We start from the raw sequence: 13,762 nt of genomic DNA, 5'->3' as shown, positions 1-13,762 counted from the left end.
AACTGTTCTGGCCAATGGTCAGGCAGGATGTAGTTAGGCAGGAGGTATAGGCAGAGCTACCAGACTAGAAGGCTGCAAGAGGAACACAGCGAGTGAGTTGCAAGAGAAATGTCATGTAGCTGCTGATGAAGAAAGGGGCCTGGGCATCACCAGTAAGCCAAGATCAAGACTAAGTAGAGATACATAGGTTAATAGAAATGGATTAATAATTAAGAGAGAGCTAGCTAGTAAGAAGCCTGAGCAATAGGCCAGTTTATAATTAATATAAGCTTCTATGTGTTTATTTGGGACCAAAGGCCTGTGGGACCAGGCAGGACAGGAACTTCTTCTGTCTACATACCTCACTTAATATACTTCTTTTTTTTTTTTTTTTTTTTACTCATTATATTCAGTTCCCCCAGGAGAACACTTGGCCAACATATCTTCTGAGCTGTATCATGCATCCAGTAACCTTCACAAGGAGAACTCATCAGAAGGTAATATTCACACAGGTGAGCCAACATGCTAAGCTGTGGGTAGAACCCAAGGGAACACTTAACAGTTCAATAAATACACACAAGAAAGCAGACAACCACCACAGGGGGAAAAAAAGGTTTATTTTCAAGGACTGTGCCAACGATGGTGAATAAAAAATGGTATTTCAACTATAAAAAGGAGCTGATTCCATTTTACCCTGGTGTACAGGGTTCATGGTGATGAACCTGAATCTGAAGCAATGTTGCTACCTCATACCTCCACCCCAAAGAACTTCCCCCAGAGGAACAGTTTATCACTTTTTTCTTTGCCAAAAACAAGACACATCAGCCTAAATAATACGTACATCAGGTTCTTATGTACCTGCTTACATAGTCAAGAGTCAAGAAGTGAAATACACTATTTGCTTCTTTGAGTACTTTTTTGGAACATTCTGGTAAGAAAACATCTTAAAATCTACCAACTTGGGCATTCAGGCCAAAAGGACCCATGAAAGAAGCCACAGAATGGAAGCTATTTAAGAAATGAAGCTGCTCTACAAACCAAAATCAGAGACATCAGCCCTATTTGAAAACAAGTCATTAAATACAAAGTAACCAGTACTGAACCTGCTTCCCAGGGGACACCCAGTGGGTCAACAGGTCCCCTATGCACACTCATAGGATCTCTCCAGAACCGTCAGATTTCTTTTCTCTCCTGTGAACAATCCTCAGGAGTGGCAATGGAGAACAGCCAATCAATGCACTCTGCCCTGTGGACCGGTTCTTGAAGAGAGCTGCTCACACAGGCCTTTCTTTACACTGCTACAATCCAAGCACTCAAATGCATAGGAACCAAAGCTTCCCAGCAACCTTTGCTCTTGTAGTGTATGCAGACAGAACTCACCTGGGAGTGAGCCACTGTGTTTGTCATCAAGTTTTCTGATAGACAATTCAACTGGAATATATATGTATATCCCCTTGTGTATTATCATTAATATTAGACCTACTTTATTTTTAGATTGTTGTAGACTTACACCTAAGCTGATTCTTTTGCAGGCATAAGGAGGAAGGAATGGAGAAGTCTTCCCTTCAAATGTTGAGTCACCTAACATCATCTGTCCTCACACTCCACGGGAAAGCCCTGAATACTGAGTTGGAAAGCTCCATTTTCTTTTACTCAGTAACACACTCACTTTATCAATGGATTCTATGAGCTGTCCAATATGTTAATATCAGTGACTCCTCTCATTTCAATTTCTCATGGTCTTACAGTAAATGCAAGTGAAATACTGCAGTATGTAGACTTGAGAGTGGGCAGGGACACAACTAAAAATTGCTGTAACCCAAATTAAAGGACAAGCTTGCATCTTTTATAACATGACAGAGTTTCCATCTATATATACTTTCATTACAATAAATTCTTATACTAGATAATTTCCTAGTATATGAATTGATATACTAATTTACTTATCATTTCTACCAGAACTTCAAACATATTAATCAATTATTTGTTCAATAGTTCCCTCCCCCAGCACTGGTATTTAAAACTGAATACTAGTACTTAGTATTAAGTCATTTAGAAAGAATTAAAAAAGCTTTAGAAAATACCAAGAGTTGGTTCATTTTCTACTATCAGTTGGTCAAATGGAGGCTTCTTTGGGGACAGTGGTAAGCAGAAAATGCTTGTCTCAGTCACTGCTTCTAGTCTTCCCAACCTATAACCCTGGATTACCCATACACTCAAGTTCTCTTGGGGAAACCCTCAAGCTCGCAGAACATGGCAATCTGTGCTCTCTTCACTGAGAACCATGCTCTTTTCAGCTCCCAGATGGGCATAGAAAAAGTACATTCCAAAAGCCAAACATTCCTGGCCTTTCACAACTCCTGTTTCCCACCTGGTCCTACCCTCCCTCCCCAACTCACCAGATCCAAATTAGAAAAAAAAAAGTCAAGTTTTAAAAATTATCTTCTGGTACTCGCCTTTAATCCCAGCACTCAGGAGGCAGAGGCAGGCAAGGTCAGCCTAATCTACATAGAGAGCTCCAGGACAGCCAAAGCTATGTAGAGACCATGTCTTAAAAAAAGTCTGGACTTCCAGGAAGTCTGAACACAGCCTAAAACTTTCCCTAATAAGCATCAGTTTTAAAAGGTTCTGAGGAGGAACTGAAGAGCAAAATAGATGACCAATTTTTTCAGTGTTGGGGATCAAACCCAGGACCTTGACAATGCTAAGCAAATACTCTACCACTGAGCTACCACCCAGCCCAGGTTTTTAAGCAGGAGGTACATAATCATATCACTAAGGGGTGTGATTTATCTGGAGATATTGCTTGCTTCTGAGGGCTGATTAATACAGAGATCAAAAAATTTGGCTTTCTGGAGTCCCCTGGAGCAAAAATAATGTTTGTGACCATGAGTTTTCCCCACATATGGCAGGCAGATGCTGCCGTATCATCTTAGGGATACTGATGATTTTAGATGAACTCTCCTACACTGGGTCCAGGCTCCCGACAAGTTCTTCATCTTTATCCCCTTGGTTGGCAGTTGATGAGTGGGATACTTTGGAATTCATTTGATAAACAGGACGTAAAAGGCCATTACAATGCAGGCAATTGCAACAGCAGCATGCAGTCGGGTCCCAATCACAGCAGCTAGAAGACAAAAGCAAAAAGATGTTACACCTGGCTCCTCACAAAACCCTTCCTTCCAAAGCCATGTTCTGAAATCTCTAAGGAAAACCAAGGGATTGCAGAGTCTGGGAATGTTCTTAAATGATATATTATGCTCTGGGCTCTACACGAATTGCTTATCCCCTTGCTCCTTCTTTTTTGAGATAGAATCTCACTTTGTAGCTCTGGATGGCCTCAAATTTGTAGGTAGAACAAGAATGTCTTTGAGCTCACAGAGATCCATCTGCCTGCCTCTGCCTCCCAAGTGTTGGGACTAAAGGCGTGTGCCACCACCTCCCGACTGCAGCACACACCTTTAATCCCAGCACTTGGGAGGCAGATAAGCAGATAGATTTCTGTGAGTTCCAGGCCAGCCTGATCTACAAGAGCTAGTTCCAGGACAGCCTCCAAAGCCACAGAGAAACCCTGTCTCAAAAAACAAAACAAAACAACAACAACAACAAAAAACGTATGTGCTGCCATGCCTGGATTTCCTCAAATCCCTTTGAGTCAAAGGTTCACTATGCAATCTAGGCTGGACTTACTCCTGCATGCTAAGATTACAGGTATGAAGTCGGGCGTTTGTGGCGCACGCCTTTAATCCCAGCACTCGGGAGGCAGAGGCAGGCGGATCTCTGGGAGTTCGAGGCCAGCCTGGTCTCCAGAGTGAGTGCCAGGATAGGCTCCAAAGCTACACAGAGAAACCCTGTCTCGAAAAACCAAAAAAAAAAAAAAAAAAAAAAAAAAAGATTAAAGGTATGAGTCATCATACTTGTCCTTATTTTACCCTACTTTGAAAAAAAAAAAGTTACAAAGGATTCCTGATGAAGGTACCCAAAATAACAAAGTTAACATATGTATATGAATTCATTACGCTAAAAGTTAAGGTTCCAATGTGTTCTGTTAAAAAAAAAAAAAATTCAGTGGATGGGCTGGAGAGTTGGCTCAGTGGTTAAGAGCACCTGTTGTTCTTTCAAAGGACCTGAGTTTGATTCCCAGCACCCACAGGGAGGCTCACCATTCTCTCAGGCACCAGACACGCATATGGTGCACAGACATGCGTGCAGGCAAAGTACTCATATGAATAAAATAAATATAAAAAATTCTTCCTGCTAAGAAGAATCTCAGGCCAGCCTAAAATGATATAACTTGTAATATATCCCCACTTCACCCCAGGACTAAATATCACTCTGTTGCCCACACTGGCTTCTTGGCCTAAGTAGCTGGGGCTATAAGCAAGTGCCACACCTGGCATTGTAAACTTTTAGTTAATCCAAGAATACCAAAACTACCTAGATAGTAAAATAAACAAGTATGCCTTAAATAACAGCAAATTTAAAATTTACCTCTTCCCTCAACTTTAGAAATGACTATTTTATATTATTAACAGATGCTGGGCAGACAACTTAACACATAAACCTGAGGACCTAAGTTAAAACCCCAGAAGCCACATAAGGCTGGCCAGAGCCCCCCCCCCCACACACACACACATCTGTACTCTCAGCATCTCTAAGATAAGTAGGCAGGGCAACTCCTGGAGGCTCACAGGCCGGCTAGCCAGGTGTGCATAGCAGCAAACACACACCCACAACACATCATACATACACTCACATACTAAAGATGAATCCAAATATAACCCCAGCTGTACACTTTCTAGTTTATAGAACCACGGGGGCCCAGAAATCTCCATCTCCTCTCTGTGTCCAGATAAGACCTTACCTTTGTAAAACACACCCCAAACTCCTTTCTTCTCTGAGAGTAGCCAGGTTTTGAGACGAGGTACTTTCTTGAAGTAGGCACAGGTGCAAACAAAAAGCAAACCAAACACCAGAATCCCATCCAACGAGTACACTGTCACATGAAGAAGAAGAAAAGGAAGTCTTTGGTGATGCTCTAGCTTGGGAGAGGTGCGCCTGCCCAGAGATCACCTTAACAGCAGTGCCAATACTCAATAGGAAGGGTCCAATACTTGGCACCATCTCCCCAACTTGCTTGTAAACAGCCCCTTTACCACTTTACTGCCCCATCCCCAGTACAAACTGAAAACGTGTGTTATTTGTATGGACCTAGTCTCTTAGGAGTAGCTGGTGCTTGTACTAGGTTTTAAGGATCTTGAGAGTCTGAGCATAAAGATTGACATATGTTCTTGGTATAAATCACAGATCTGATAAAGGAAAGTTCAATGTTTAGTCAAGTTTCTAAGATCTGCATCTGTTGATAACGCATTGTAAGGCAGACCATAAAGCTTAAGAGAAATTCCAAGAGTTAGACTTCATATGGCTACACTTTTGCTATACTCAGTTGATACTTCAAGCATGAGTCACCATTTACAAATCAGACTCCTGCCAGAATAAAAGGTATACATAAGGGAATAAGAAAAAAAAACTGATATCCCAAAAATGCATCCATAATGATGCACTCCTATAACACTGGCATTATCAAAGCTCAACCTAAGCTACAATGTCCTATTTTTGTTTTTGAGACAGGGTCCTGCTAGGTAGGCAGGGCTGATCTTAAACTCATGGTCTGCCTGCCTCCCTCCCTCCCTCTTCCCAATGCCAAGCTTAGAGGTGTGTCACATACATCATGCAAAGTCCAGTCTCAAAAACAACAAAACAAAAACGTGTCTGATGCTTAGACACCGTGGAAAGGTCTTAGCTCTGTTTCATGTGCTACCTAGGTAAGCAAAATGAATTACATAAAGGTAAATTTTATCCACTACACCAGAATGTTCTACTTCCAAGTTCACATCTGGGTGATGTTCCTTTTCTAACTCTGTGTACTATGGTAAGACTGACTACCCAGAAATCTTCAAATGGGTATTACATACAAGCAGTGCCTGCCAGTTCCTCCCAGTTCTTGGACCACACTGTCAGTCTTCCTCCAATGAAACTATTACACAGCTTGTTTCAGTACATCAGTAAACTCAGTTTTAGTGGGCACCTGTATGTGCTATTCTTTTGCTTGTGGACAATGACAAAATTCACAAGACTCAAATGACATTAGAGTCTTCAATGTCAAGTCTATGGAAGCCGATGAGGAATGCTTTTCCTGAGCTGCTCGAATCATAATGCCTAAAAAACTTTCTCACTTGCTTTCCTGTAAGACTGACTATAAAGGTCTTAAATCCTCCTCTAGAACTTGGAATTCATGACTATAAAATTGTCTGAAGCAGCCTAGAAAAGTTTAAGTGAGATAAACAGGGGCGCAAGTGCTCCAAGGGTAACAAAAGGCGGCTTCTAAATCCACCCTTTGGAGCACAAGCCAGAATCTTCGGATGGAACCGCCCAGCTAGGACTTTAAAACCAAACAAGGGAAGGCTTTTCGTCGTAAAAACAAAAACAAAAACAAACATACAAAAAACTTTGGGGATTGTCTGTCTACATTCACCTCTCCCGCAAAGTGGGAGGTTTGATATCATTTCTTGGTCCTCTCAACCAGCCTATTGTCCGAAAGTATGAGACTTTAGGGAACTTGATGATATCCTCTATTCCCTGGGGACTAACAGCACTAATTCTATGGGGACCGATCTTCCCAACGGCCAGAACCAACTTCTAGGAAAGAAAAGAAAGGGTAATAACCAAGAAGTCAGGTGTGGGCACCAGGCAGCCTGGGGAACGCCGGTGGACTTGAGAACAAGGAAGCTGGGAGAAGCATCCCAGACAGGAGTTAGGGGCTCCCCAAGGCCCAGGGGGGCTGGGCTGGGAGGGGGCGGGGGGAACGGCCACGTCAGTCTAGCCCCGCCCGCCACGCCTGTGCCCGGGCCTCTACCGCCACCCTCCGCTACGGCGCCCAGCTCTCACCGTTCGTCATGGCGGTAGTGCCCGGCCGGGATGAGGGGTCCGGGTTCAGCAGTAGCGATGGCGAAGGCGGGGGAACCCGGCTCCCACTTGACACTTCCCGATCCGGGCCGCGGCGACGGGAACCAGCCGTAGTACGCAAGCGCAAGGGCCGAGAGGCGAACGCCGAACTCAATCAGACATAACTAGCAGTTCGTCGAGCTGAGGACCCTGCCAGCGTAGTGTCTGCGTCCCTACGTAGCGTGAGGCGAGCATGGCCTGCGAGGCTTCCTTTGTGGTCATGGCAACCAGATGTCTGCCCCTTGAGCTTGTCTGGCTAGATTTGCGCTGTGGCTGCTGCTGCTGCTGGTGTGTGTGTGTGTGTGTGTGTGTCTGTCTGTCTGTCTGTCTGTCTGTCTGCCGCTTGTGTGTGTGTGTGTGTGTGTGGTGTGTGTGTGCGCGCGCAGCGTGTGTGTGCGTGTGTGTGTGCGCGCGCGCAGCGTGTGTGTGTGTTGTCGACCGCTTTGTGTGTGTGTGTGCGCGCGCGCGCAGCGTGTGTGTGTATGTGTGTGCGTGTGCGTGTGCGTGTGTGTGTGTGTGTGTGCGCGCGCAGCAGCCTGCCTGCGATCCTGGGAGAAGAACTATGCTCTTTTTCTCCACCACGCAGTGTGCCAGAGCATGTTCTACGCCCTATCCTCTTGAGAACAAGACTTTCAGCATCAGGTGATTCTGACCAAGAAACAAAAGAAAACCATCCCTTTTCCTCCTACGCATTTAGGTAACAACAAATCTAGCCAGACAAGCTCAAGGGTAACAACTGGTAATGAAATCAGGTATAGTTTCAAGAGGACATCGGCAACCAGGCTGGGTCTCTAAAGAAACTGCACATGAATGAGGTGGGTCACGTGTGGGCCATTTCATCTTACCATAGCAAGCCGAAAACAGCATTACTGTCAGGGGAGTTGAACCTGTCCTCTTGGGGATACAGTTGTTTGTTTGTTGTTTTGCTTCTATGCTCCGCAGTAGTACCATGTCCTGTAATAAATATCTGAAACCCAAAGAGGGGAGGAGGGTGGGGGACGCAGCAGTAGGTACTCAGACTTCAGGGACTGCCCTTGCTGGGTGGCTTCTCCTGGCAGAAATCTAGACAAACTCGGTCGAAATTTTGTAAAGGAAACAAGGAACTTTACAACAAAAGCCGCGTATTTCACTCCGTTGTCAGAATCATTCCGATGACTTCCCTTCTTTTCTTCTTTTTCTTAAACTACCAGGAGAGTTTCTTTTGTCTCCTGCACTTAAGGCATGCTGGGGCCGCCTCAGGCACTTTATTCAGAAATCTGCCCTATCATGGCCTCTCTGAAGATATTTTGACAAGATGATGAAAGCCATCAGTCTAATGATGGAGTAGGGTACTGCAGACAAAGCTATAGGTTCTATTTTGTAAGCTGGAACCTTTAATTATAGACAGTTCAGTCTGCTTTATTAGAGAATCTGGGTGAAAGTGCTGCACTGAGTCATGAGACTAGGAATTCTGTCGATTCCTACTATGGTGCCATCTGCTGGCTGTGAACTGCCTGGACCTAGAAGAAAACTGTCAGGTTTGGAATGGAGAGTCAAGAGGAGGAGGAAACCACCACCAGAAATAACTATCTAGCTATAACAAACTTTAACGTAAGAAAGAGTCCTTGAGAAAACATGCTTAAATTAAGAAATTGCAGCATCAAAAAATAAAAGATATATAGGAAAAACTAATATAAGCCAGACATTAAGATTACATATGCACAGACATATACACAGGGCATTCCACAAACCAAAACAGTAGAGAAGGCTCAGTGGTTAAAAGCATTTGCTACTCTTGCTAAAGACCTGAGTTAGGTTACCGGTACCCAGGTGATGGCTCACAACTGGTCTGTTCCTCTAGTTTCAGGAGATCCTGCTATAGAAATAATATGCCTTCCTAAAATCACTCCTCCCACTTAGAGATGAAGGAAGAAAAGCTCTGTACTAACGTGCCTGGCCATCTGTGGTTAATGCCTAAGTTAGAGTTGGCCTTAACAGAAGATTTACTAAAGCATATACAAGTTAGTGTCATCCTTAAGTCTCTTTCAGGTCCCAGCCCCAGGTTACACTTTGATCAATTTAAACAGAGACAGGATACTGCAAGTCGGGCCTTCTAGGCACATAAAAGATTTACAAAGCAAACATATTTCCTATTTCCAGAATTATTTTAAGTATACCAGTGTTGTTCCTTTTTGAATGGCTGTTACCCAGGATCATCTTGTCCACCTGGCAAAACTATGTCTTTCCTGTTAAGAACATAGGGGACTTAACTGAAGACTAGGACTTGATGGTGGTTATGGCCCTAAAATGCCCTCTTGAGCCACCCTCTGAGAGGTATGTCTAATGGCAGATATGACCTAATGGCCTCTGGTCAATACTGACGAGTAAATATTTATATCCTAGCATCCTGAATTTGAGTTGTCTAAGAAGCCTGGTTAGTATGCTTCTTATCTTTGGATATTTGTTTGTTTTTCTAGAGAGGTTATCTCTGTATAACAGCCCTAGCTGTCCTGGAACTAGGTCTGTAGACCAGGCTGGCCTTGAACTCACAGAGATTCCCCTGCATCTGCCTCCTGAGTGTTGGGATTAAAGGTGTGTGCCACCACCACCCGGCTATCTTTGGGTATTTTGAAGGCACTGCTCCTTTAGCTAATTTCTATACCCCTCTTCTGGACTCTGTCAAACTGCTCATACATAAATATAAATAAATAAGACACAAAACGGGCTGAGGTGGGAGGGTGTCAAATTGGAGGCCCACTTGATTGGGAAAGGGAAGGGAAGGGAGGGAGGGGAGGGAGGGGGAGAGAGAGAGTTTGAGACTAGCCAGGGCCATGTAGTAAGACTTCATTTCAAAAAATAAAAGGAGGGCCAGGAATGTGGCTCAGTGGCAGAACACATGCCTAGGATGTTCAAGGCTCTGGGTTCAGTCTCCGGCAATGGAAAAGAGAAAGAAAGGGGGCATTCCTCCCTTCAAATGCCTCCAATTCTCAGAAGTTAATTTCTCACTTTTTCTTAATACAGCTATAAACAAAAATTATTTTTCTCATTATTAATTTGACTAGCTACCATAGTTGGTCAGGGGTGGCACACGCCTTTAATCCCAGCTCAGGAGGCAGAGGCAGGCAGATCTCTGAGTTTGAGGCCAGTCTTGTCTACAGAGGACAGCCAGGGCTGTTACATAGAAAAACCCTATCTCAAAAACAGAAAACCAAAAAAATAAATAAATAAAAATAAAAAAGACAAAAACTAGCTGCCATTGTTGTTGATCATTTTTTTAAAGAGTATTTCCCAGTATTTATGATGTGCTGGGCACTTGCTAGTGAAAGACTTAAAAATTAGCAAATAAATATAGCCCAGATAAGGAAACTCTCCAAAAGGAATGTAGGGCGGCCTAACCCAGAAACTGACTAAGGCCACTACTACGACTTAGTGCCTGGAATTTAACAGCCTCCAGCAATTACTCCCTTACAAGGCCATAAGATAACTGGGTACCAAGAATTCCCAGATGGCCACCCTCCCCAAGGGGCTCATGAAGGAAACAGATTGCCCACCGGCCAATGTGTCAATAATTAACAATTAAGGGTCCCTATGAAACAAGAGATAGCTACCATTTGCTCAGGCAAGATTTGTTAGCAGGTTTGTAGTTGTGAAACCTGAGGTCTGCAGGTTTTACAACTGGTGGGTCAGGAGGCCATCTGATTCCCAGGCCTCCCCTCAAGACAAAGGGCCTCCTAGGAACCCATGACTCTGGTCACAAACTCAATGGACTGAGAGAGTCGAGGCCTCCCTAAGCTTGTGGTTTTTGCCTTTAAAAACGCCTGTGCCTGGGGGACGGGGCTGCTCTCTAGCCTGCATGCTGAGAGAGCCCGTTTGTACAAATGTTCACCTTTCATTAAAGCCTCTTGCTGTTTGCATCAAGTTTCCGCCTCTTCATGGTGATTGGGGTGGCTGTGGTCCTGGGAAAAGACCCTGGAGGCCTGAGCTTCCGGAGGTCTTACACTAGGTTTTGCAGAAATAGAGGCAAAAAAAGTCCCTGCCCTCAAGAGAACAAAATGTATTAGGTAAGATAGCTGAATAAACAAATTTTTAAGAGTATACTGTCATTGTACATCTAACATTTTTGATTTTGTAAAATGTGTCGAGGACTGGTGTTTGTGGGGCTGCAGTTGGACCAGCTGATCAGCCCCTGGTCCGCTCCTGAGTGTGAGGGGGGGCATGAGAGAAGGCTAGCTATAGACATTAAAGAAAAGACGGATTACAAGGATAGTGTCAGGAGGGCAGTTTCAGCCCATACTGAATGCGCCTCTGTTTATTTATACATCATTTTAACTTAAGTAACCAACCAAAGGTGGGGACAATGGCAGAAGACTTCCATTATCATGTATAAAGGGCGAATAGCAATTACTTCCCTTAATCCTAAAGACACTCCTTTAACCATCAGGCGCTTGCTTCATAGCTACAAGTATCACATAGCCTTCAGGATGAGTGTAAACTCACCTGGGCCCATGTCTATTGTTATTTATATAGGAACCATTCATGGCCGAGGAGGCCAGGGCATCCTGTAGCTGTTAAGCTAATATCTTAAAGACAATAGAAGTGATTTTGAGCTCCCAGAACTCATGGCAAGATGGAATAGACTTCCATGTAGGGGTCCCAACAAAAATATCTACGGAATATTTTTAAATTAGAAATCAAATGAGAATCTGAAAGAAGGAACATGAGTGACAGCCTGTAAGTAGCTGGGATCTGGACATAGATCTATGTGGCTTCAAATCTCCCTTTCACTTGTTAACACATTGTCTCAAATTTCAGTGTTCTCTACCCATACTGCTCTTTGGTGATTTTTGTCCCCAAGCATTATGTTTCTAATCTCACTGGAAAGCCCCATAGACTTGGTGTCATCCATCCCCTGCAGACATGTTTCACATCAGGCTGAAGTCTGGGTCACTGGCTCTTAGAACACAAATGCAAGGAATAAACAGAGCCCGGCTAGACTGGGGCGTCTCAATTCACACTTCTTCGTCAATTCATTTCAGCTGCCACCGGAGAGTTGTCGGCTGTTGCCAAATGCCTGTCAGTTCAGAACAGTGGCCTGTTTGTTAGGATTGCTGTGGTTATTGTGGTGAACACCAATCAGTCTTGGGGACCATGACCAGAGCATTTTGCTTTAACCAAAGAATAAGTTCAGTCCCAAAGGCATAGCTTACAACAATAGCTTCATTTGAATGACAACTATTTGAAAAGGGATGTCAAACAGGCATTCATGTATGCTATACACATTTGTTTCCAGACTTCTAAGAGTAAGGAATGTGCTAACCTTAGGAGTCAAGAGATGAATGAGAAACAGCTCTGTTCTTAGTAAGTTTTAGTAGAAACAGATAAGCTGCATATAGAAATAACCAGGAAAACGGGGCAGCAAGTGAGAATTGTCAAAGAGAAATGAAAACTACGTGCGGTGGGAGGATAAAGAAAAAACTGCTTTCAGTAAGAGAAGGCTTTATCACAGAGCAGACTTCTTCTCATTGGGCATGTGAAATGGGTTCCCTGAAAAGCACAGTGTCTCCATAGAGAGGAAAACGTCCCAGTGGGGAGGAACTGCGATTAAAGGCTGGAGAAGATCAGAGCATACTGCACTTTCTCTTTCTTTCTTTCTTTCTTCCTTCCTTCCTTTTTTCCGAGACAGGGTTTCTCTGTGTAGCTTTGGAGCCTATCCTGGCACTCACTCTGGAGACCAGGCTGGTCTCGAACTCAGAGATCCACCTGCCTCTGCCTCCCGAGTGCTGGGATAAAAGGCATGTGCCACCAACACCCAGCTGCACTTGCTTTCTTTACTGACTAACTCCATGCATCTCTCAGGCCTTGGCTGAATCCCCACCTGCTCAAAGGCTTCCTCTGACTTTGGAAGACCACAACATACACGTCTAATGTATATGCTACCAAACTCATTGGCCTGCTGTACTGTAAGGTTCACTTGCATTGATGGTCTTTTATTGATGCTGAATATTTGGCAGGTGCTTGTCAATTATTTCTTGCAGGGTCTGGGAGATGGCCCAGTGGGCAAAGGTACTTAGTACCAATGTTGACAGCTTGAGTTCAATCCCTGGAATCTACAAGGAGGGGACCAAGTCCTGCAAATCATCCATTGGCAATTCACACAAGCACTATGGCACATATGTACAGATACATTCAATAAATAAGCATATAAATAAGTATAAAACATTGGAAATTGTTGCATGAATAATTGAGTGTGGTCATATAGAACTGGAATGTCAGAATTTGGGAACAGGAATGTTGTTGTCACACACACATACACACACACACACACACACACACACACACACACACACACACACACACACCTACCTACTGGGTCAGGAAGGAAGCCAACAACAAATCAAAGTAACAATGGCACCTATGTCTCACCTGGTAAACCAATTGAACTTTTGTTGTTACTAACAGGATTTGGATGAGGGGTTACATACAAGGGTCAGGGATGACTCAAAAGCAGCTGCATCACACAAAAGCCCACCTCAACACAGATGGTGACTCATGAAAGCTGTCCCCTGGCAGCTCTCTGCACTACTGGCAGGTAGCTGGACTGTTTGAGACTCCCTTCTCTTCAAGAGTTCATCGGGTCAGAGACCCCACTCCCACCCCAGAAGTTATTTAATCCAGGCACTCAAGAATCTTCTAAGTTTCTGATCTCCCAGATACGTGAGATGGGAGATATGCTCTCTCTCCTGTGTGTAATATTTCAATTGAGAGAGAACTGTCAAACAACAGAATAGCAAATGGTTGT

At 43.9% G+C, this 13,762-nt stretch overlaps 1 protein-coding gene across 2 annotated transcripts; it reads right to left on the bottom strand.

Moving 5' to 3' along the window:
• Positions 1-575: 575 nt before the first annotated feature.
• On the bottom strand, positions 576-7,329 carry Tmem167b (transmembrane protein 167B). Of its 2 annotated transcripts, XM_027395507.2 has the most exons (5): positions 6,928-7,329; positions 4,801-4,975; positions 4,322-4,330; positions 3,301-3,309; positions 576-3,106 (listed from the first exon to the last, which is right to left on the bottom strand). In XM_027395507.2, the coding sequence occupies exons 1-5, from the start codon at positions 6,935-6,937 to the stop codon at positions 2,944-2,946; spliced, it is 366 nt and encodes a 121-aa protein (XP_027251308.1). In that variant the 5' UTR covers positions 6,938-7,329; the 3' UTR covers positions 576-2,943. The 2 variants fall into 2 exon arrangements, with proteins under 2 accessions (XP_027251308.1, XP_027251307.1); XM_027395506.2 differs by lacking the exons at positions 3,301-3,309; positions 4,322-4,330 and having other exon boundaries at positions 4,844-4,975; positions 6,928-7,308.
• Positions 7,330-13,762: the final 6,433 nt, after the last annotated feature.

Source organism: Cricetulus griseus (genome assembly GCF_003668045.3).
Source record: "Cricetulus griseus strain 17A/GY chromosome 1 unlocalized genomic scaffold, alternate assembly CriGri-PICRH-1.0 chr1_0, whole genome shotgun sequence".
Classification (NCBI taxonomy): domain Eukaryota; kingdom Metazoa; phylum Chordata; class Mammalia; order Rodentia; family Cricetidae; genus Cricetulus; species Cricetulus griseus.
The sequence above is the reverse complement of the archived record's forward strand: the minus strand, read 5'-3'. Positions and strand labels throughout refer to the sequence as shown.